This window comes from Telopea speciosissima, chromosome 3, assembly GCF_018873765.1.
Source record: "Telopea speciosissima isolate NSW1024214 ecotype Mountain lineage chromosome 3, Tspe_v1, whole genome shotgun sequence".
In the NCBI taxonomy this organism is placed as follows: domain Eukaryota; kingdom Viridiplantae; phylum Streptophyta; class Magnoliopsida; order Proteales; family Proteaceae; genus Telopea; species Telopea speciosissima.
Window position 1 is genome coordinate 34,215,607 of NC_057918.1, and position 21,596 is coordinate 34,237,202.

The window sequence follows — 21,596 nt, forward strand, 5'->3', positions numbered from 1 at the left end:
ACCCATACAAATGAGAATGAGATGAGATGATCTAGTTTTGAGAATAATGACTGGAGTGCTGCAATTACCTTCGGTAGTAATCCTTAAAAATTTCTGTGTTGGGATCGAGTATCAAAGGTAACCGAAACCAAACACTACTCTGCATTACAAACCAAACAGCCTAACATTGGGTTCTTGCCTGTCTTGGACAATTCAGTTCCAGATTCCTTTTCTACAAACCCTGCAACCAATACCATTGTTAGTCAATTATATGAAGCTATAGAAGTAGAGAGATGTAAGGTTGACCCAATGTTCCATCTTTTTCCTCTTCTCTTGAGAACCTTCAAGCTCTTAAATCCAGGTAAGCATGTGTGTGTGTTTGACAGTTCTTGTTCTCACTCATGGTTTGTTTTTGTTTGTTTTCAACTCTGTTAAAGTATTTTTGGGCTTCTCATCAGTTAAAAAACACAATACCTCTCGTCCTATCTCTGTCTCTTGCCTTCTCCCTTATGTCGTAGGCTCGTAGCCCAAAGTCATACTTCGCTGTTGGATGCTTTGGATTTTGATTTCACACCCTTTTTTCACTTCTCTCCAATTAAAATTTTCCTGGGTCTTGTCGTGTAGTCCGTAGGTATAGTGAAGTGGAATCCACTATTCCACTTGAGAGTTGACAGAAGAGCTCTACGATTAGCTCGACCACCGTGATAGTAATTTAGCCGTCCAGAGAGAAAGAAAGAGAGAGATCTGAGCCTATTAAGCCAAGGGTAGGGGAAAGAACACAGGAATTTAGCCAGCAAAAAAGAAAGAGAGAGCAGTGTAAGGGCTTAACCAAGGGGGACTGGTGTGGCAGAAAAAAGAAAAAAAGGAAATAAAAGAGAAAGGTAACGCTGAAGATAGAGAGAGAATCAGAGAAACGAAACACTGTGTCGGTCATAAGCTCCCGTCATTTTCTCAAAATTTCGGTACTTCTGCAAGTTTGTTGTTCTTCAGCTCTGATTTCCCGGTGGGCAAAAGAGCTTTCTTACAGAAGAACAGCTACTCTCGGGTTTTCTCAATGCTTAAAATGTTGGCGGTTCGTATTCCTCACTCTCAACTTACCTACCACATCCACATGAAAGCAGCTTCTTCTGCCCTTCCTTCTATCTGCTCAGGTACATACATTTCCTCCTCATTTTTCTTCTCTGGATTTCTATCATTTCCTTGAAAAAGAAAAATGAATTTTTCTTTCTTATAGATTTGGGTTCTTAAAATGCTATACCAAGTTGTAGCAATGGGGATTTTCGCTTCATTTTTGTTTTGTTTTGTGGAATCTGTGATATTTCTTCTTTCTTTAGGTTCATGGGAATGTTATAGCATTTGATTTGTATCTTAGAAATTTTTTGAGATCCTCGAGCTTGGCCTCACATCTACCGGTTGGCCCTAGGATTATCAGTTTGTAAGAAAGTTAAAAAAAACCCACTTGGTCTCTGATGTCTTCCTCTGTATTGGATTGGATTCTTAGGATAGTTTGGTGCCGGAGCTCATGCTTTGAGGGTTTTCGTTTTGGACCCCGTTCGGTTTGAGGTGTTTGTGAGAGGGGGAAAATGGACGACCGGATGAAGAAATACCGGCAGACGAGCCCGGAGAGGGCAAGAGTTTGGACGGAGCCGTCAACTAAGCACCAAACTAGAAAAGTTCCTGTTGTTTACTATCTATGCAGGAATCGACATCTCGAACATCCTCATTTCATGGAGGTTCCACTCTCATCTTCCATGGGTCTCTACTTGAGAGGTAAGATAACAGAGGTTTCTTGATTTGAACCCTCACCTTAACTCTCTTCTGATTTTTAATTTGTTATGCAGATGTTATTGATAAGCTTAATGTTCTTAGAGGAAGAGGCATGGCTTCCATGTACTCGTGGGCTTGTAAGAGGTGAATGTCCTGGCTGATATTGCTAGTTCTTGTTTGATTATTCTTTATTTTTGCCCTTATTTGATGCTATGCTTGATAAAGGAGCTACAAAAATGGCTTTGTTTGGCATGATCTGTGTGAAGATGACCTGATTCTTCCTACTAATGGAAATGAATACGTTCTCAAAGGTTCCGAGCTCTTCGAAGAATCTCATTCAGGTAAACCAGAAACTGGAAGGAACTCCCATTTTGATGCTAGATCAGTTATTTATGTAGGAGGACAAGGAGAATGGAAATTCTCAAAGAAAGATTTTTTTCCCCCTTCCCCCTCCCATTCCTTTCCAGATCGTTCTCATCCCACTATTTGTAAGAAGTTGCCATGTTCAAGGCAATCACAAGAACACAGATCATATCGAAGCCAGGAGGCTGCTTCATCTTCTTCAGGCATGATGGTTGTAAAGGGGGTAAAACCTTCTCAAGAAGATGAAATATCTTCTCTGCTTCAACGCACAAGTTCCTCTGACATGTCTCCGGATTCTAGAGTTGGAAACAACCACTTGTCATGTGGGTTTAGGAGCCTAACAGAGTACAAGGTCTGTAAGGGGGCCCAAGCAGCTGATGCTTCAACACAAACTGAGGTGGTTAGTGTGAGGAGAAATAAGGCCCCAGAAACTTGTACAAGAGGTGTTTCAACTGATGATGGATCAATAGAGCTTGAATGCAATGAGAATCCTGAGAACCAGATTCCACAAGCTAAGGATAACTCTGAGTTGTGTAGGGATGAGATCTCCCCACCTCCATCTTCTTCGAGCACTTCTTCTTCTGGTGGAAAGGCAGAGACTTTGGAGTCTTTGATCAGAGCTGATGCTAATAAGATCAGTAGCTTCAGGATACTTGAAGAGGAAGATATCCGAATACCCTCCACTATGAAATTCAAGCCTGCAAACATGTTGATGCAATTGATCTCCTGTGGGTCTATCTCAGTGAAAGACCACCATTTTGGCCTCATACCTACCTACAAACCTAGTTTTTCTGATTCAAAATTTCCCTCACCATTGTATTCTAATACAATGATGGTGGGAGAGCTTGATTGTCTGTCAGAGAATCCAAGACTGATGGGATTGAGATTGGAAGACAAAGAGTATTTCAGTGGAAGCTTGATTGAGACTAACACTTACAAGGAAGAAGGAGATGGACCAAGTGTTCTCAAAAGGTCTTCATCATACAATGCTGAAAGGTAATTCTGCTTCCGGCCTCTGTATGTTATTCTTGGTAATTGGTATTTCTCATGTGGAATGAAGTTCCAGAAATCTTGGTTAAACCCAGGAAATGCATGATACTACTCGATTTGGTGAATTTTTGGCTAGATGTTTGGAGACCACTTTCTTATTTTCTAGCTTTATGTTACAACTTGGGTTGCGAATAACTATACAAAAATTAATAATGAGATGCCTCATGTAGAATCGGATAACTGATATTCCTTTGAAAGGGGGGATCACTCCTATGTGGAACTGCCCTTGACCTTTCATTTGAAGTCGACTGCTCTATTCTTTTCTTTTTGTTTAATATTAATTGGAACTGTTCTAGTATGTGGAGAACTAATGCAATTGTTGCAGCCTCTTCAATCCCCCACCATCTTTCCACAACAAAACTTGGAATTGTAAAACATGTTCTTAGGATCCTGACATCTATTTGTCCTTCTAAGTAGGTAACAAGAATCACTTACAAAATGCAGGACTTGTAAGACATCAGAATCAGCAGGTGACAAGGAGAGGGAGACTGATGTTGCTTATTCAAAAGGCATCCCTCGAACTATCAAATCCTCTCTGTGTAAGCAGCCAAGGAACGAAACAATGAGATCCCCTGTTTCAGAGGGGCCCAGGAATTCCTCGGCAGGAGCAGATGGTTCATGCAATGGTGGCAGCAAGAGAATCACAGACCCTTCCTCAGAGAAGCAACCATCAAAGAGACTAGACTCCTTCAGGGAGGAGAAAGTGATAACAATTGAAGAAAGTTGAGTGTCGATCTCTACCTCCTTGCCTGTTTATGATAACTAGATGTCAAAATACATGTGTAATGGTTTTGTTGTGGTTGATGGAGAATGCTTTTGGCTTATTCCTGCAGGCTTGCTTCAGGAGCTCGGGTTATAATTCAATTGAAGGCCCCTTGTGATGAGAATGAAGGCACCTCATAGAAGGTGGGATTGGGATGATCGACCAATTCTTTTCTTCCAGAGATGATTGAAATATACATATGTTGTTTCTACTAATTTGCAGGGAGGGTTGAATGGGGACTAATATTTAGATATGGGAGGCTTGTGTTGATTGTGGTAGAACAAGTACGGGTTTCGTTGTTTTCTCTCAGAGAAATAGAGAGAGGGAAGAAAGAGGGGGGAGGGGGAGGGGGAGTTGGCCAGTGGCTTTGTACAAAATTCAAGAAAGGAAAGAAAACGGAAGAAACAGAAAAGAAAAATGTTCCAAGTCTTGAAACATTGTGAGATTTGAAATAGTATTTTCTTTTGAGCAACGTATATCTACCACGTGACATGTAGGTTGAAGCCCAAAAATTTTTGGAAGCCAGAATTAAAATTTGCAATTGGTGTTAAGAGCGGTTTTGAAGCTATAATCTATAGTGTATTTTTTGTTTTGTTTCAAATTCCTTTCGTCATTCTCACCTGTTTTGCACCAGAAATCAATAGAAGAGGGAGATGCAGTGCAATTCAACCATTTTTCTGGATGGTGAGATTGTGTAGGCATCCGTTTGTTGCCAACTCCTGTGCATGCTTGTATGCGTAGGGTGGTGGTCGTCCTACAAACCCATTGAAGGAACCATTTTACATGATGTACATTCGTAAGGGAGCTCTGTTAAAACAAATATGATGGACATAAGGCAGCTCCATTATAACAAATTTGGCCGCAAAAACTTTGAATAGCTAGGACCCTAGAAAACAACGGTAAAATCCCATCCATGGTGATTCATATTATTGAAATGAGTTAATAGATTTTCTTTATGTTAGTGTTAGTTGCTAAGCCATTAGCAACATAAGAGTTTCTATTTTGATGTTATGGCAACTAAGATCTTATTACAAAACAAGGTCACCGTGATGCTTCCTGCTTCTCTCCCTGAGTGCTAGCCACTCTGGCCGGTTTAAAGGGTTTTCTCTCTCTTCCTTCCGCTGGCCCTGGGAGGATGACAATCGCCTCCTCTCCTCCTCACCCTACCCTTCCACCTCCTCCCCCTGCTTCTTCACCTCCTCCCCCTTCCCCTGCTCCTCCATCTCCCTTGTGGAGTACTCTTTTCAGTGCTACCCCGACCCACTCGTGTGAAGGTCTTTCACTTCATTTCATTGCCCCTGCACTTGTTGGCAGTTCTAAAGTAGGTCTGTGTCTTCCTAGTTTTCTTGAAGATGAAGCTAAAATCTGGGAGAATTGTTTGGTTGGGCACTTTCTTGGCTCAAGGCCCCCCCTTTCACATAGTCAAGCTCTCTCTCTAAGCAATGGTGAACCCATGGAAACCTTGATATTTATCTTCTGGATAATGGGTTCTTTATTTTCAAATTCTCGGATAAGCTCGGCAAAGTTCATGTGCTCGAAGGAGGACTGTGGAAAGTAGGGAAGAAACCCATTTTCCTTCGTCAATGGAACCGGCAACTTCAGCTCCAACATGTAGACCTATTGACTATCCCTCTCTAGGTATCTTTACCGGGTCTCCCTCTCCACTATTGGTGCACCGATGGCTTTAGTACTGTGGGATATGTGCTGGGAATTCCACTTTTCTCTGATGTTAGAACAATGAGGAAAGATCGCCTGGCATATGCAAAAATCTGCGTTGAAGTTGCAGCGGTTGACCCCTTACCTACCTTCATTACAGTGAATGAAGGAGATGGTTACTCTTTCGAACAAGTCCACTTTGACTGGAAACCTCCCCACTGTTTGGTGTGCAAGACTTTCAACCATGACTCTAATCTCTGTTCTCCAAAAGTCGCATCTGATCCAGGACCGAGTATTACCACCTGTGATGGGTAGCCTAAAAGACTTCTTTCATCTAAGGATGTCCTCTGTGCTTCTCTCAGCCAAAATGAGAATTGCTCTCCCTCTCGTGGAAGGCCGAGAACCAGGAATAGGCACCAAAATCATCATCGGAAAGTTGCTCAAGCTTCAGCTTCTTTGAAGGATAACCCCCAGAACCGCCAGTCCATGCTTGTCGGTTGGAACAGATTTGAAATTTTGAACTTTGTCGAAGTGATAGAGCCCAGTGCCTGTCCTGATGAGTCCCAAGCTCATGATACTCTACATAGTTGGTCTCGTATGCCAACTTCCAAATCTGGCGGAGGATCTTTTGTGCCTCGATCTTCTTCGCCTCTGTTGTCGGGTAATCTCCATTGCTCGCAGGTTGTTGCTTCGGACCTACTCTAGGTTACTCCCTCCTTTTTGAGACCTACTTCTATCGTCTCCTCTGAGTTCACTGCTTTCTAGGGAAACGATGCCTCTTTCAACTCTTCTTCCCTTGTGGGGCCCCCATCCCATCCTTTATCCCCTTGTACTTTTCCCTCTAATCTTTCTCCCCTTGTGGTCCTCACCACCTCTTATAACCCATCTACTTTTGGCCCTATTTCTCGACCCAGGTCCTTTAGTGATTTTTCTCCTTCGGGTTCTCGAATTTACCCTGTGGGTGCTCCATTGTCTTCTAACCCGATAACCCCTGCACTTTTCTTCCTATTTCTTCTCCCTCGTTGTGCCTCCGCCTGGTTTCTGGCTAGCCTCCCCCTTCCATTGATCCCATTCTCTCCCTTGTCCCTCTAGATAGCTGGTCCCTTGTTTGCTCCTACGTCCGGCGGCATCGAAGCCCTTCCCATCCTAGGTCCTTCATCTCAGGGCTCCATGGGCCTAAGTTGCCCCTCCGTCCTTTATCCAAATGAATCAAGGTGTCATTCGGAACACCAAGGGTCTCAATTCCCCCCCAAACATACTGCTATTCGCTCCCGGCTTTGTCAAACTCACATCAAAGAGTCTAACGCTTCATGTATCTTGAATTCCATTGCTCCTGGCTAGCCCCTATTATCCAATTAATCCCATCATCCAAATGGTCATATTTGGGTCTTTTGAGGTCCTTATAAAATCACAAAGTTTCCCTCATTACTTCATATTCTCAGTTCATGCATCCCAATTTCTTTGACTGCCTTGTCCAATTCAATTTCCTTTTCACTGTGGTTTATGCTTTCAATAACCCTGCTGAAAGACTCACTTTATGGTCGGATTTACGTTCCATTGTTGGTTAGATTGGGACTCTTCCTTGGGGCTTGGGTGGGGACTTTAATGTGATAAGATTTAGCCATGACAAGCAAGGATGAGATCATTCAGATATGGATCCTGTGGATTCTTTTAATGATTGCATTGAAGATATTGGTGTGAATGATCTTAGGTGGACCGGTCCAACCTTCACTTGGAACAACAAAAGGGATGGTAGTGCCGCATTGCATGCAAGCTTGATAGAGTGATCGTAAATGGAGTATGACTTACATCTTTCCCATCCTCTCATGCCTCTTTTAATACTCTAGGCATTTCAGACCATTGCCCCATCTCCTTAGCCATTCAACCCTACATTTCTTTTGGCCCTAAACTTTGCATATATTGTGATATGTGGTCCTCTCACCCTACATTTTTTAACCATTGTCCAGGAAGCTTGGGATAAGCCTGTCCAATCTTTCTCGTCTCCTATTATTGCCTTTGCCAAGATACTTCGTAATGTGAAGGGCGCCCTTAAAGTTTGGAACACTAACACTTTTGATAATATTTCTCAGCAAGTTTTGAATTGTAAAGACAAGCTTTCTTCTATTCAGTTGCAACTCCAAGCTGATAATTCCAATAGGCATTTGACAGATGATGAGAAAGTGGTGTCTCTAGAGCTCTCCTCCTTGCTCTCTCAAGAATAAAGTTTCCTAACGAAGAAATCCAAGATCAGGTGGCTGGAATAAGAGGACTCTAACTCAACCTATTTTCACCATTCCATAAAGTAAAGAATAAATGTTAATTCCATTCTCTAGGTTATATGGCCCCAGATGGATCCCCTATTAATGGAGTCAAGGATATTAAAGATATGGTGGTGAATTATTTCAAAGACCTTTTCAGTGGCTCTCCGACTGATTCTGGTCCCATCCTTAACAACTTGCTCAACGAATTCCTCCCCAATGAGCTCCTTTCCTCTCTCTGGTTTATTCTGAACAAAAATACAAGTGTGGTTGCTATTCATTTGCTCAAGATGAACTAGGATCCTGGGCCTGATGGCTTTAGTATGGGATTCTTCATAGCAACTTGGAATATTATAAAGGAGGAGCTTATCAAGGCCATTTAGAGCTTCTTCCTCCAGATCAAGGGGGTTAATCACACTTTCCTTTGTCTTATCCCTTAGAATGAAGGGCCTTCAGTGATTTCAGACTTCAGGCCTATTGCATTGTACAATCTGTTATAGAAATTTATTGCTAAAATCCTCGCCATCAATCTTAAGGTTGTGGTGGACTTTCTTGTTAGTGAAAATCAGTCGGCTTTCACCCCATAGTTATATGTCTTTTCTCATTTGGTAAGTTTTTTTTTAACAAATATTGCTTTCTTAGATGTCACCTCAGCTTCTCTATTGTTTCTGTGCTTACCAATTTTGGAACAATGGCCAATGGTGAACATATATAAATTTATGCATCCACAACTAGGAGATCATATCCAATGTTCTCCAATTAGTTGTTAACAACATTGGGATTGAACTGGAAGAGAAGAAACGACTTAAGTTTGGGAGGTTGAAAAGATTTTCTTTTGGGCTCCTCATACATTACTCTAATAACCTCATAAGGATCGCTCAAGCAGAGTTATGGGTAATTCTATGTGTTGTAGAAACACATCTGCCTCTGATCAGAATTTAACTACCAATAAGGATATCATGCTAATTGAGGAGGATCACACAAGCGATCTATCAAACGAGGTTTTGAGCTACATTATATCATTGTTAACATTGAGAGAAGCAGTGCGAACTAGTACTTTATCAAGAAGGTGGAAATACCTTTGGAGGACATCAGTTTTCAATCATAATTTTGATGTTGAGAACATGCTTGGCTGCCAGAATCCCCAAATACATTAAGGTTGGCAAGAAAGAACATCCAAATTTATAGGTGTAATTGATTAAACCTTAGAGCTGCTTAAGGATTTTAAGGTTGAAAGGTTTAAGATTTCCTCTCAATTGGATAAGAGGCATACGAGTTATCTTTACAGATAGATCAAGTTTGCAATAATATCAGGGGCCAAAGAACTTCATCTTGACTTGTACAATAGAAATAATTCTACACCAGATGTTGGGCTTCACAGATTTCCCTCTAAGCTTCTTGCCTATGGAAAAAATCCTCCTTGAATCACTTACATTTGAATTGTTGCACATTGAGAATCTTGAAACCTTACCCTGGTTTCGAAGGTTTTGACTCACTCACCATCCTTTCCTTAGAGCATGAATGTCTAACTGGGAAAGATGTGGATGATCTATTGTACTATTGTTCTCTCCTTGAATGGCTGAAGTGGGCAAAATGCAAGCATCTAGTGAATCTAAGGATCTCCAGTCCATCCATGAGACTCAAGTACCTTGGAGTAAATGACCTTTCTCAGTTGGTTAAAATCAAGTTATGTGCTTCAAGTCTTGTCTCATTTGAATTCAGAGGGTACAACATGGTAAACTTTTGTTTTAAGAATACGCCACTATAGGTAAATCTAATGCTCCATATTGTTACAAATCTTCCAGCATATCTCCCTCAACTTGAGACTTTATTAATTTCCAACACCTGGCTTTATGTTCCACTATTTCCATCCTCAGAAAGCTTACCAATTTACACTAAGCTCACTCAATTAGTGATGGTTGTTGTAGTTCCGGAAAAAGATTTCTTCCTCTGGATTATTACCCTAATAAAGGGTTCTCCTTTCTTTAAGACACTCAAACTCCATCTAACTCACATAAAAGAAGTATTTGAAACAAGAGAAATAGTTAGACCTTCTAATTCCCCTCATAGTTACCTAAAGTTTATTGAGGTAAGTGGGTTTGCTGGTTACAAAGAACAAATTGACATAATAATTTACATTCTTAAGAATGCTATTGGACTTGAGTCAGTGTTGATCGACACTCATCCTAGATTTTATGTTGGAGATGGCAAATGGGAGACCCATGATCGCCAATGGTTATTATCTACTAGAGAAAGAAAGCGGATATATAAGTTGCTTCTTGAAGAATCTCAACCAGGTGTTCGGCTAACAATTCTGTAAATCTTATTGTTCATCTTTTTTTAACCATAAAAGTTGGCAAGTATTGTAAAGAATCCAAGTACAAAGTTGACTTAAATTTCAGCAAAAAAAATCAGTCGACTTTCATCCCTGGCAGAAATATCTCTGACAACATTCTCTTTTGCTATGAGATTGTTAGAGGATTTGATAGGAAAAATTACTCACCAGCTGCCCTCATGAAGATTGATATCCATAAGGCCTTTGATTCTCTGAGATGGAATTTCATAGTCAAAGTGTTGATTATGATGGGATTCCCCTTGTTTTTGTTCACTAGATTCACTGCTGCCTCTCCTCTCCAAGGTTCTCTATCCTGGTCAATGGTAGCCCAGCTGGTTACTTTGCTTCATCAGTGGAAATTCTACAAAGGTGTCCTCTTTCTTCCTACATTTTTGCTTTGGCTTTGGAAGCTTTATCTAGGGATAACCAAATTTGCACTAACCATCAGCTCATATCTCCTATTCCCAAGTGCAAAGCTCTCAAGCTCACTCATTTGGCCTTTGCTGACAACCTCATGATATTCTCTAAAGCCTCCATCAGCTCTTATGAGTCTATTATGTCTTGCTTTTCTTCCTAGACCTTTCAGGCCTGAGGATCAACCCAACAAAGTCTCTTATTTTTAGCAGGAGTTCTTGAAGTGGAAAAAGCAGCTTTGATTGAAAAATCTGGGTTTTTAGTTGGTTATCTTCCTGTTAAGTACTTGAGCTTACCTTTGATCCCAGCCAGGCTTTCTACGCACCATTGTACTCCTATGCTGTATCTCATCAAGAAAAGGCTTCAACTCTGGAAAGACAAACTTCTTTCTTATACAGGGCATGTGGTTCTTATCAAATCTGTTTTGGAATCCTCTTATATTTACTGGTCTGGCATTTATGGGTTGCCTCAATCTTCTATCAAGTCCATGGAGACCCTCATGTCTTCTTTTCTCTGGAAAAGTACTGACTCTGCGAGGTTTCTTCGCCCCATAAGTTGGGCCTCTGTCTGCCTTCCAAAGGAGGAAGGAGGTTTGGGTATAAGGAGGATAAAAGAAGTGAACTTGGTTGGAATCATTAAATTGATTTGAAAGATGTGTCTAAAAAGAGAAGTATTTGGGTTGACTGGATCTACTCAGGGCTCCTTCTCTATGATACTTTATGGTTAGTCTTTGCCATGCTTGATGCTTCATGGGTTTGGCGCAAGATTCTAGCTACACGCCATATGGCTCTAGGAGCTATTCACTCTCGCATTGAAGATGGTAAGTCTACTTTTCTCTGGCTGGACTATTGGTATCTCATGGAGATTCTTCTCTATTTGGCCAGTCCTAGAACTATTTATAGTTTGGGTCTTACTAGAAATTCTAAGGTAGCTGGATATTCTAGATCATGTTGGTTGGGCTCCTCCGCTCTCCCTCCACCCGGTGCTTAATAACATTTGGAATGGCTTGCCTTCTATCCCCAGAAGCCCCGTCGGGAGAGATGATTGTATTATTTGGACATCAAATTCATTTGGCTCCTTTATTGGTAAAGCTGCTTGGGACTTCATTCGCTTTAGAGGCCCCTTGGTTCCTTGGAGAAAGCTGGTTTGGTTCAAACATCACATCCTTGCCATTGCTTCACAGTTTGGCGAGCTTTGTCTAATTGTCTTCCAACGCAATCCTTTCTCCGCCATCGCTAGATTACTATCTCTCCTATGTGCTGCCTTTGCTGGAATGTGGATGAAGATATCGATCACCTGTTTTTTGCTTGTCCTTTATCCTCCTCCATTTGGAAAGGTATCTTAGCCAAATGTTGGCCTAGAAGTCGAAGAATTCTCCCTTTTAAATAGAGAGTGGATTTGGATCGATATGAATTTAGGAAGATCTTCTATCTATGACACGATTGGCAAACTATATTTCTGTACTATCATCAATCACATTTAGATGAAACGAAATATCAAGAAATGGACTACAAACTCGCAACCTCTCCAACGGGGTTCCATTTCTTTTAAAATTAAAGCTAAGCTATCGACGGTTATTCCCTCCGTATTGACACCCCAAGGAACAGGCTTTTTTATCTTGTCCACTTTGCGAAGAATAAAGGGTTTATGGAGAAGATTCCTGTACCGGCCATTTAAGAATTCTCTCTCCCTCCTTTAAAAAAGTGCATAACATTCTCTCTGTCTCTCTCTCCTCTTAAAAAAGTGCATAACATTAGGATTTGCCTGTTATAAAACCATGTCTTGATCTTTTCGCTTTTTTTTTTTTGGAAATAGCAGCTAGTGGCAGTCCCAAACAACCAAACCAACAAAAAAAGCATGCGGTAGCATTGTCTGAGAAGAAACAATAAAGGACCGATGAAAATCGGAGTAAAGGCACTTAAATGGACAATTGATTAAACACACATGTAAGCCGTTCACAGAACCCTACACAGTCATTCACCTTCGTTCTGAAATTAGTTAAACACTGCACTTCATCAATCAAATGCCCAATTGATTGTTTACTTTCTCTTACCTTTATAGAATTTGATCTTCAGTTTCTCAATCAGCAAAAGGAAAAGGGTCACGGGTTTCTAAATTATGGTTGTAAAGGGCATCATAGAGCATTATTTTAATACAGATTATAGTGCCCCAAATATCAAACATACTCATCACTCAGCCTTAAATGTATAGTCCGTTTCTAAAGACCTAGACCCAAAGTATTTACATACATGTACACTCACAAACGAGACGGTTGCCAGGTTTTCCTCACATGGTCCCCAAGCTGGATATAGTTGACAGGTATGTATTAATTTGAGCTCTCTCCCAATCATCAGATCATTGCCCTGGAATGTTCAGCAGTAGATGCTGATGTTGCACTGAGCCAAGTCCACTCCTTTTCCACATTAGTTTCTTTTCGCAGTTGCTTGGGTGCCCTTCTTGCATTTCTGTTTGCTTTGATCATCACCAACCTCCTGTTCTTGGCATAAGCCAAGATTGCTGACAAATAAAACCAGCTACAATGAGGGAAGGTAAAACTACTGAGCTCTTCAACACAATTCTAGTTCCATGTTGCACAAAACAAGTTTCAGAGGAAAATAACTAACAACCTGAAATAGAAGTTCATCATGGGTCCCCAACCATAGCTCAAGGTTATGGATGTGTTCCAATCTTATTATGTTCTACTAGGAATAAAGATAAATTTCTTTGTGGGGGTTAAACTCTAGAACTTTCCATGAAACACAATAATTTCAGAACGGGAGAAATATGTTATAATAGGTGGCCAATGTGTATAATTATAGGCTACAAAACCCATTTGTGATTCTGCTATCAGAGCCAGTGATCACTGAGCCATTGATTCCAACCATCCAATGTCCAAACACTGCTGCTTCTTTTTGTTTGTGCATTTTTTATTCACCTTGATAGATATCAAACACCACTTTGAGTTGCCAAAATGCAAGACCCAATCAAGAGCATGAAGATGGATGAAAATTTTCAGGTAAAATACTAACCCACACCCCCCCCCCCCCAAAAAAAAAAAAGAAAGATCTTACAATTTTTTCCCGTGGTTTTCACCTGAAAAAAACCCCCTTGGGGACATTCAAGTGAGTTAAATCAGTGGAGTGCAAACCTATGACCACACTAGTAGGGGCAACGTGGTGCAGGTTTAATTCCCCGAAGAACACGGAGAAGACTGGAAGGTATTGCTTTCCCCAGCTGTAAGGACCTCGGACTGTTGTGGCCAGGTCTTGGGATCGACACCCACCTTCACCCTTTTTATTCTAAAATGTAGGTCCAGTTAGTAAGAAAAGAGATGACGACTTGAGATTCAATAGAAAACACTGGCCTATATAGAAATTAGAGAGGGATTGCAAAACATTATTCGTGTAGCAGACCCTATATAGTCAGGAGAAGGCTTTGTCCAGTTGTAATTTTATCTTTTTCATTGTTGCCAGTTGCGAGTGGATTTTTTTTAGGGGGGGGGTTTGTTTTGCCAAATGATTGGAGGAGAAGTATTGTAGTTCCGGGCTACAAAAATAAGGGCGATGTCCAGAGCTGCAATAACTATAGAAGCATAAAACTAATGAGTCATACTATGAAACTTTGGGAGAAGGTTATTGAAACCCGTCTAAGAAGAGAGACTCATATCTCCAAGAATCAGTTTGGTTTTATGTCGAGTAGATCCACGACTGAAGCTATCTACCTACTGAGGAGGCTCATGGAAAGATGTAGAGCTAGCAAGAAGAACCTCCATATGGTCTTTATTGACCTGGAGAAAGCCTATGACAGAGTCCCCAGAGATCTAGTCCAATATGTTATTGCAAAGAGAGGGGTGTCAAGTAAAAATACAGATGTAATTAAAGATATGTATGAGAATATGGTGCTCACTTACTGAACGCTTGGTCACGGGTTCAAGTCCTGGAAACAGCCTCTCTAGAAAAAGGGGTAAGGCTCCGTACATTTGACCTTCCCCAGACCCTGCTAAACGCGGGAGCCTTGTGCACTGGGTACGGCCTTTTATGAGAATGTGGTGATTAGTGTGAGATCTGTAGGAGGCTAAGGCAAGAAATTCCCAATTACAGTTGGGTTACATCAAGGATCATCCCTAAGCCCTTATTTATTTGCGCTTATCATGGATGAATTAGCCAATAACATCAAAGACGAGGTACCGTGGTGTATTCCATTCGCCGATGATATCGTTTTGGTGGATGATGATATAGTGAAAATTGAGGAGAGAGAGTTACCACCAAGTGACTTTCAGATTTCTAGGGTCTATCATACACAAAGAAGGTGATATAGATGACGATGTTTCACAAAGAATTAAAGTGGGATGGATGAAGTGGAGAGGGGCAACCGGAGTTCTATGTGACCGACACATTCCTTTAAAGCTTAAAGGAAATTTTATAAGACTGCGGACCAACCTGCTATGATGTATGGGGCAGAATGTTGGGCAGTTAAGAAGTGCCATATAGCGAAGCCATGTGTTGCAGAGATGAGGATTTTAAGATGGATTTGCGGCAAAACTAGGAAGGATAAAGTGAGGAACGAAAGTAGTAGAGCCAATGTAGGAGTTGCGTTGATCATCAGCAAGCTCCGAGAATGTCGTCTAAGGTGGTTTGGTCATGTGCAAAGGAGGCCTAGGGACGCTCCAGTAAGGACTAAGGAGTGACCTGATTTCGATTGAGGGAGCTAACCAAACTAGGGGCAGGCCCAAAATGACCATAGGTGAGATTGTGAAGAATGACATGCAAAGTCTGGGTCTTGTGCCAAGTATAACCGCAGATAGAGCCTACTGGAGAGCAAGGACCCACGTTGTCGACACCAGGTAGCTGAGATTTTCCTGATTTCCTAGGTTTGCCTCTTTCCTTTTACTCTCATTTTCATTTTCCCGTTTATCACTTTTCTCATTTCTTCTTTTTTATTCTTCATTTTTCTTACTTACACTTTTTTAGGACCTCTATTTTCCCTACTTTGTTTGTAAGGACCATGTAGCTGACCCCATTTAGTTGGGATAAGGCTGAGTTGTTGTTGTTGTTGTGGGTGTTCTGCCAGATAAAGCCCATTAAAGTCGGGATATAGTTGTTAAAGGAATTTTCTAATTGAACACCCCTTACTGGGCTGAGCCTCTGTCCTCTTACTTTCTTCCCTCATATTTTATCTTTCTTTTTATTTTCCATCTTTCTTTTGTCATTTCCAATTCTTCTCTTCTCATCTCTTCATTCCTCATTTCCCTTTTTCTATGTTTAGACCTCATTTTTTTACTACTTTGTTTTGTTTGGATCCATGTAGCCGACCCCATTAAGTTGGGATAAGGCTGAGTTCGTTGTTTTTGTAATTTCCGGCCCTTTTAGTATGATACATTTTTTTTTCCAATGAAGGTAAATTCTGTCATTTCATGTGTACTTGAAAAATGTGCAAGATAATGACAGCTTTTGATAACGACATAATGATAACTCACTTTCAAATTATTTTGAAAACCTTTTTACCCTGGACTTAAAGAGTTTTTGGGAACAAGACAAGGGGCAATCAAATGAAGGTTGAAAAATTCTAAATACACCTATAGAGGTGTCATTTAGACAATCCCATTATTAAAAGGAATAAAAAGATTTTTCACAAACATAAAACACTAAAAATACGCGCACATTGATAGTTGCCAGGCTCAAACCTGATTAATGGCAAAATTGCTCATTGGAGAAGTTGGGATGCTAGAAGAGCCAACTGACAATTCCTGCAATGTCATATTAAGGAAATTAGCATGCCTTTTTAAGGATCAGACAGGTGTTTTAACACAAAATAGTTCTAACAAGGAGTCAACGCAGCATAATTTTTTGTGCAGACTCACCTGATTTAGGTCAAAAATATTTGGTTCTGAGCTCTGAATGCATGAAAGGCCAGCCAATGATTCCTATATAGAAAGACCAAAAAAAATGTTCTCCATAAAAATATTTTATCGAGATAAATGGCAAATTGATTGCTTGAATAGCTAACCCCGAAACTGGGAGTGTGTGAAGATTGATATTCGTTGTTTTGATCACCCGAGGAGCCAGTTGGAGTACAGGCATACAAGCATATGTTTGGCCATATAAACCTATCATGATACATATTTCTGAATCACCACACAGCAACAATTTAATATAAATATGCAGTCTGAGTCTTTATGTTTTACTTACGACAATCTACTGCAATTTTGGGGTTCCTGTCCATCTTTTTCACCAAAATGGCATGAAACATTTGGTGCTGCAGCCAAAACAAATTTTTTTAAGCAACAAAAGACTTGAGGAACACGATCTATATGGAGAAAGAACAAATAAGTTTGAACAATTATAGTCACAACTATATAAATCAGAATTTTGATATTTTGATACATGCCCTCTTCCTCTCTGGTGGAATGTGAAGGTTGCCCGTCATGTTCAATCGATTTAAGTGCCTCTAAGTGTAGAAGTGTCTCATTGTGTTCACTTGATTCAGTCCCTTCTCTAGCTTTCTTTTCTCTTTGGCTATTCTCCAAGCAGGGCATGATTCTTTTAGTTGGTTGCCCTTCTGCTCTCACAGGTGGTGGATCACCCAAACTTGTTTGATCTGATGGATATATTGTATGATCCTCTTCACTTTCCATGCATTTTGAACCCCTCACATTGTCAACAGCTTGAGCTGAAATTTCCATGCTTCCACAGTCTTCACTGCCATGCTGAGTGATAGTCATATCTTCCGCAGTACCATGTCCTAGTTCTCTTGCTGTCTCAGTACTTTCCTTTCCTGCTTTGTCAGCATTTATAGGTGTCACACCTCTGGCAGAGTTAGAAGAGCAGAGATCACTACAGTGGGAGGCCATCGATTTCTGACCACCAGAGAGCACTCCCTTCCCACTTTCATCTGAAATAACATTGGACTTGACTTTTTTAGTCCATCTCTTTCTTATGTAGACATCCGGAATTAACATAATGTTTCTTACTGTGAAGACTTTCAAGATATGCCTACATAGAATGCCCTTAAATTCAAAATTTTGACAACTACAGGTAACCTGAATATCAGTATCATGAGAGTTGAAATTGACGAGGAATTTCCTGTTCTGCCCCCATCTTGACACAACATAAGTCCAAGTTGTCTCTGCCCTTCCAGTCTCTTTAACAACATACTTAAAGCTATCAAAAAACTCCTGATGGAACTCCTTAAACACAGATCTCGTGTAAATTTCAGCTGCCTGTTGTTCCATAGGAAGATCCAATTTCAATACCGGCCTTGTTTGGTGGGACTTGAAGTCTTCATAAATTTCTTTCTCACGTCTACTAACAGCCGCCTTCTCACAGTGTTTAACAAACTCACTAAGGGGCAGAGACTTGTTCAGGTACCCATTAAAGAAGGAGTTAATACTTTCACTCCGCTGAATTGTTGTCATGTCCGCATGGAAGATGTACCTTGAGTAGACTGGAACCCATTTGTGCCGTTTCTCATACATGTTATCAAGCCACTCGTTATCATGGAATTTATATTTGTCAAGTAATGATGACCACCTTGACTCAAACTCATCAGACCATCGAGATTCATAAATGCATTTCTTAAAATCAATAAGGAAAGCATCCTCAATTTTATACAAATGATTTAAATGTTTAGTTGCATTCTGGAAGATATGCCACAAACATAGACGATGGTGGGTCCTCATTAAAACTCGTTCAATTGCTTTTGTCAATGCAACATTTGGATTGGTAATAATTGCAACTGGATGATGCCCATACATTGCTTTCAACAGTGTCTTAAGTAACCAAGTAAATGAGTCCTCAGTTTCATTCAGAAGTATTGCGCAACCAAACAAGACTGTTTGTAGGTGATGATTTACACCTACTATTGGAGCAAATGGTCGCCCATACTTGTTGGCTCCATACGTTGTGTCAAGATATATTACATCTCCAAAATAACCAAAATCCTCTCTTGATCTTGCATCAGCCCAAAAAAAGTTTGACAGTTGGTTTTTTTCTTTATCTTGTACAGCATAAAAGAAGGATGGATTTTCAGCTTGCATTTGCCTGAAGTAGCTGAGGATAACCTGTGCATCGGCCATTTTGAGATCCTTCCCCCTTCTCTCACTGAAGTGACTGCTTGAACCTTGTTCGATATAGTCAGCCTTCTCACTTCCACAAGCTTCTCCAGTTAAGTCAGACATTAATTGTTTTGGATTTGTGTCTTCATTAGTGACTATATCATTAAGTTGTCTGCTAATAGGTTGTCTGCATCTGTGAGACCTCATTAAATGTACTTCTCCCTGATGAACACATTCATGGTTATGTTCCTCATGAAATTTTTGGACAATCCATTTATCATTGGACATTTTTTTTAAGTCTAGTTTTGCTTTGCAGCCAACTCTTGCAATCAAGTGACTTCGTGGTCCAACCTTCACAATATCACCATCTTTTGCCCCTTTTTGGTCATCGCTTTCCAAGCTTTTACGGCTATGACCTTCCTTTGAACAACAAAGTCGACGAAAAAGAATAGATCCATCAACATTTGATTTACGAATTTTCCCTTTCCGTACACTGAAACCCACAATCCTAGCATAATCGTTGTATAAGAGAAATGCTCTATCAAGAGAGTCAAACTCCATCCCAACAGATAGTTTAGGACATGTCAGTGTGTGAACTTGTTCTTCCTGTGTAGATTGCTTGCACTTGTGAGACCTCAGCAGATGTGTTTCACCCTGTCGAGCGCATTCATGATTGTGTTCCTCATGAAACTTTTGTACAACCCATCTACCATCACTCATTCTTTTCAAGTCTAACTTTGCATCGCAACCTACTCTTGTGACTGACTGAATGTTCACTCCCAACTTCAATGGTGCACCAAGTTTCTCTTGCTTTAGGTCATCATAGTCATTACTCCTGCTTGTTCGGGAATGACCTTCCTTCGAACAACAAAATCGACGAAAAAGAAATGATCCATCGATATTTGATTTACGAGTTTTACCTTTCCGTACACTAAAACCCACGGCTCTAGCGTATTCATTGTAAAAGAGAAATGCCTTATCAAGAGAATCAAACTCCATACCAACATATGGTTTGGAACATGTCACGTCACTTGGAACAAGCAATTCACTTGATGAACAAAGTTCTTCTATTGCGTGAGCCTCATGATGCATCATTGTTTCTCTGCATCTTGTAACTTCAAATATCTCATCGCTGGCATCCAATGAATCACACACACTTGTGCTTTCCATGTTGGTATTCTCTGGAACCAATAGATATGCATGCAATTATGTCAAAACAAAATAAATTTTGAAAAAGAATTAGCAATGAATTAGAACAAGTGTTTGAATCCTACAACAACTGAATTGAAACTGAGACTCATAGTTCACAAATGCTAATATAGATGCAGAAAAATAACTTTTCTCACTGACACATGTCACAGTGAATGCAATATAATGCCTTGAAGAACAAAACAAGACAGTCAGTATTTAAAATCAAACATCCTACAAAGTTCCAGGGGAGGAACAGATTATTAATATGCATAAAAGACAGTATTGCATGAATTGTAAGTGGTTCCTAAAATTTCTTTGTGTTTCCCAAATTATCAGGCGAATTCATGAGTTCTTGTTCGCACCGATGAAAGGTATTTCAAAAAATGATTCACCAATACTGCCACCGAAGCTAATACTTTCTTATTGCATGTTAAGTACTTCCACTTCATCAATTGTGTACCATAAGAAAACTATGATAGGCTTTTCTTTTGTCCTTGTCTTCCCAATCACTGCCATTGTAAGGAATAAGTAATTTTATCCATAAAACAACTCTAAGTTGAACCAAGTAATAATCACAGGGAAAAAGAATGAAGTTAAGAGCCTAAATCAAACAGGAGATGCACTGTTAAATTTTGCAATGGGAAACTAATTTGTCAGTATGTTTCACTATTAGTTGGCTCCACTACTTTACTACCAAACTCAACTCGGTTCAGACTGAATCAAGGTAGTCCATGACCATGTCCCCATAAAAAATTTATAGTTAACTTACTAAGAGAGAGAGAGAGAGAGACTGTGTGTGTGTGTAACCAAGCATTTCCGTTTTTCAGTACGACCAGGCAGAAAGTCAGTTCAAGCATGGCCAAAAAATCCAGTCGACACCATCAATAAGAAACAAGAATAAAATCAAACTCAGAATGATTAAAAATAGAGGCCTTTAAAAAAAATTTGACGAAAGCAAGCTAACCTCAGAAAAAGCAACAGAATTAAGCTTAGAGAGGATAAAACATGAAATACATTAAAAGTTGATTTTTTTTTTAAGTTCAATAAAATAGAGGAACCCTAAGAACAACTATGAACAGAAAAAATAAGTAAATTTTTTTTTTCCTTTCATCCACGCACGGCATTATTACAATAACTGGTAACGGGACAGAAAATCTAATTTGGGAAATTAGAAACAGAGAAAATAAGCACAAATTCAACGAAATGGAGGGAGAGGGAATATGCTCTGATAGTGTGACGCCAGATCCTCAAGCAAGTGGTTTTTTTAGTTTCTGATCAGAATAAATAAAATGGGAAGAGAAATATTATCAGTTAAAATGGTTTAGATTTTTTTTTAAGTGGAGTACGATGAGTTTACCGTGCAATTATGCCTTGGGAGCCCTCATCTCGTCCCTTACTCAGTCCCTCCAATGATCACCGGAGCTTTCTTTCTACGATGGGCAAAGCATCAGAGAAGCGAGCTTTTTACGATGATCGCCGGAGCTTTCTTTCTACGATGAGAAGACTACCCACTGGTGCAGAAACTGCAGATTACGGGAAGAACCTTCCAATGATGGTAAACAACGTCAGCGCAAGGTAAAGAAAAAATTGTAACCCAGAAGAAGGGCGTGATCGAACGGACGCTGGCTGTAGATTTCATTTGAGTAAATTACTCCCCCCTCCCCTCGATTATGGTCTAATGACAAACCCCTCCCCTGGGTTTTGAGAAATGACTCTCCCCTCCCCTGCATTCCCAAGATTCTATCAACCGTACCCTTGCCGTTAAAA

General features: G+C 40.2%; 2 protein-coding genes across 6 annotated transcripts; one reads left to right on the forward strand and one right to left on the reverse strand.

Annotated features, from left to right (window-relative positions):
* The first annotated feature begins 927 nt into the window (after nt 1–927).
* On the forward strand, nt 928–4,175 carry LOC122656921 (protein SOSEKI 3-like). 2 transcript variants are annotated; one of them, XM_043851618.1, is made up of 7 exons: nt 928–1,130; nt 1,486–1,749; nt 1,821–1,890; nt 1,972–2,087; nt 2,214–3,105; nt 3,604–3,882; nt 3,993–4,175. In XM_043851618.1, the coding sequence occupies exons 2-7, from the start codon at nt 1,563–1,565 to the stop codon at nt 4,060–4,062; spliced, it is 1,614 nt and encodes a 537-aa protein (XP_043707553.1). In that variant the 5' UTR covers nt 928–1,130; nt 1,486–1,562; the 3' UTR covers nt 4,063–4,175. The 2 variants fall into 2 exon arrangements, with proteins under 2 accessions (XP_043707553.1, XP_043707554.1); XM_043851619.1 differs by having other exon boundaries at nt 928–1,129; nt 1,495–1,749.
* Nucleotides 4,176–12,691: 8,516 nt separating this feature from the next.
* LOC122654787 (protein FAR1-RELATED SEQUENCE 7-like) lies at nt 12,692–21,385 on the reverse strand. Of its 4 annotated transcripts, XM_043849035.1 has the most exons (7): nt 21,189–21,385; nt 16,973–19,828; nt 16,774–16,840; nt 16,592–16,691; nt 16,446–16,508; nt 16,269–16,331; nt 12,692–13,102 (listed from the first exon to the last, which is right to left on the reverse strand). In XM_043849035.1, coding segments are annotated over exons 1-7 (3,186 nt in total). In that variant the 5' UTR covers nt 21,190–21,385; the 3' UTR covers nt 12,692–13,066. The 4 variants fall into 4 exon arrangements, 2 of the variants coding, with proteins under 2 accessions (XP_043704970.1, XP_043704971.1); XR_006331963.1 differs by lacking the exon at nt 16,592–16,691; XR_006331964.1 differs by lacking the exons at nt 12,692–13,102; nt 16,592–16,691 and having other exon boundaries at nt 16,969–19,828.
* Between the last annotated feature and the right edge of the window lie 211 nt (nt 21,386–21,596).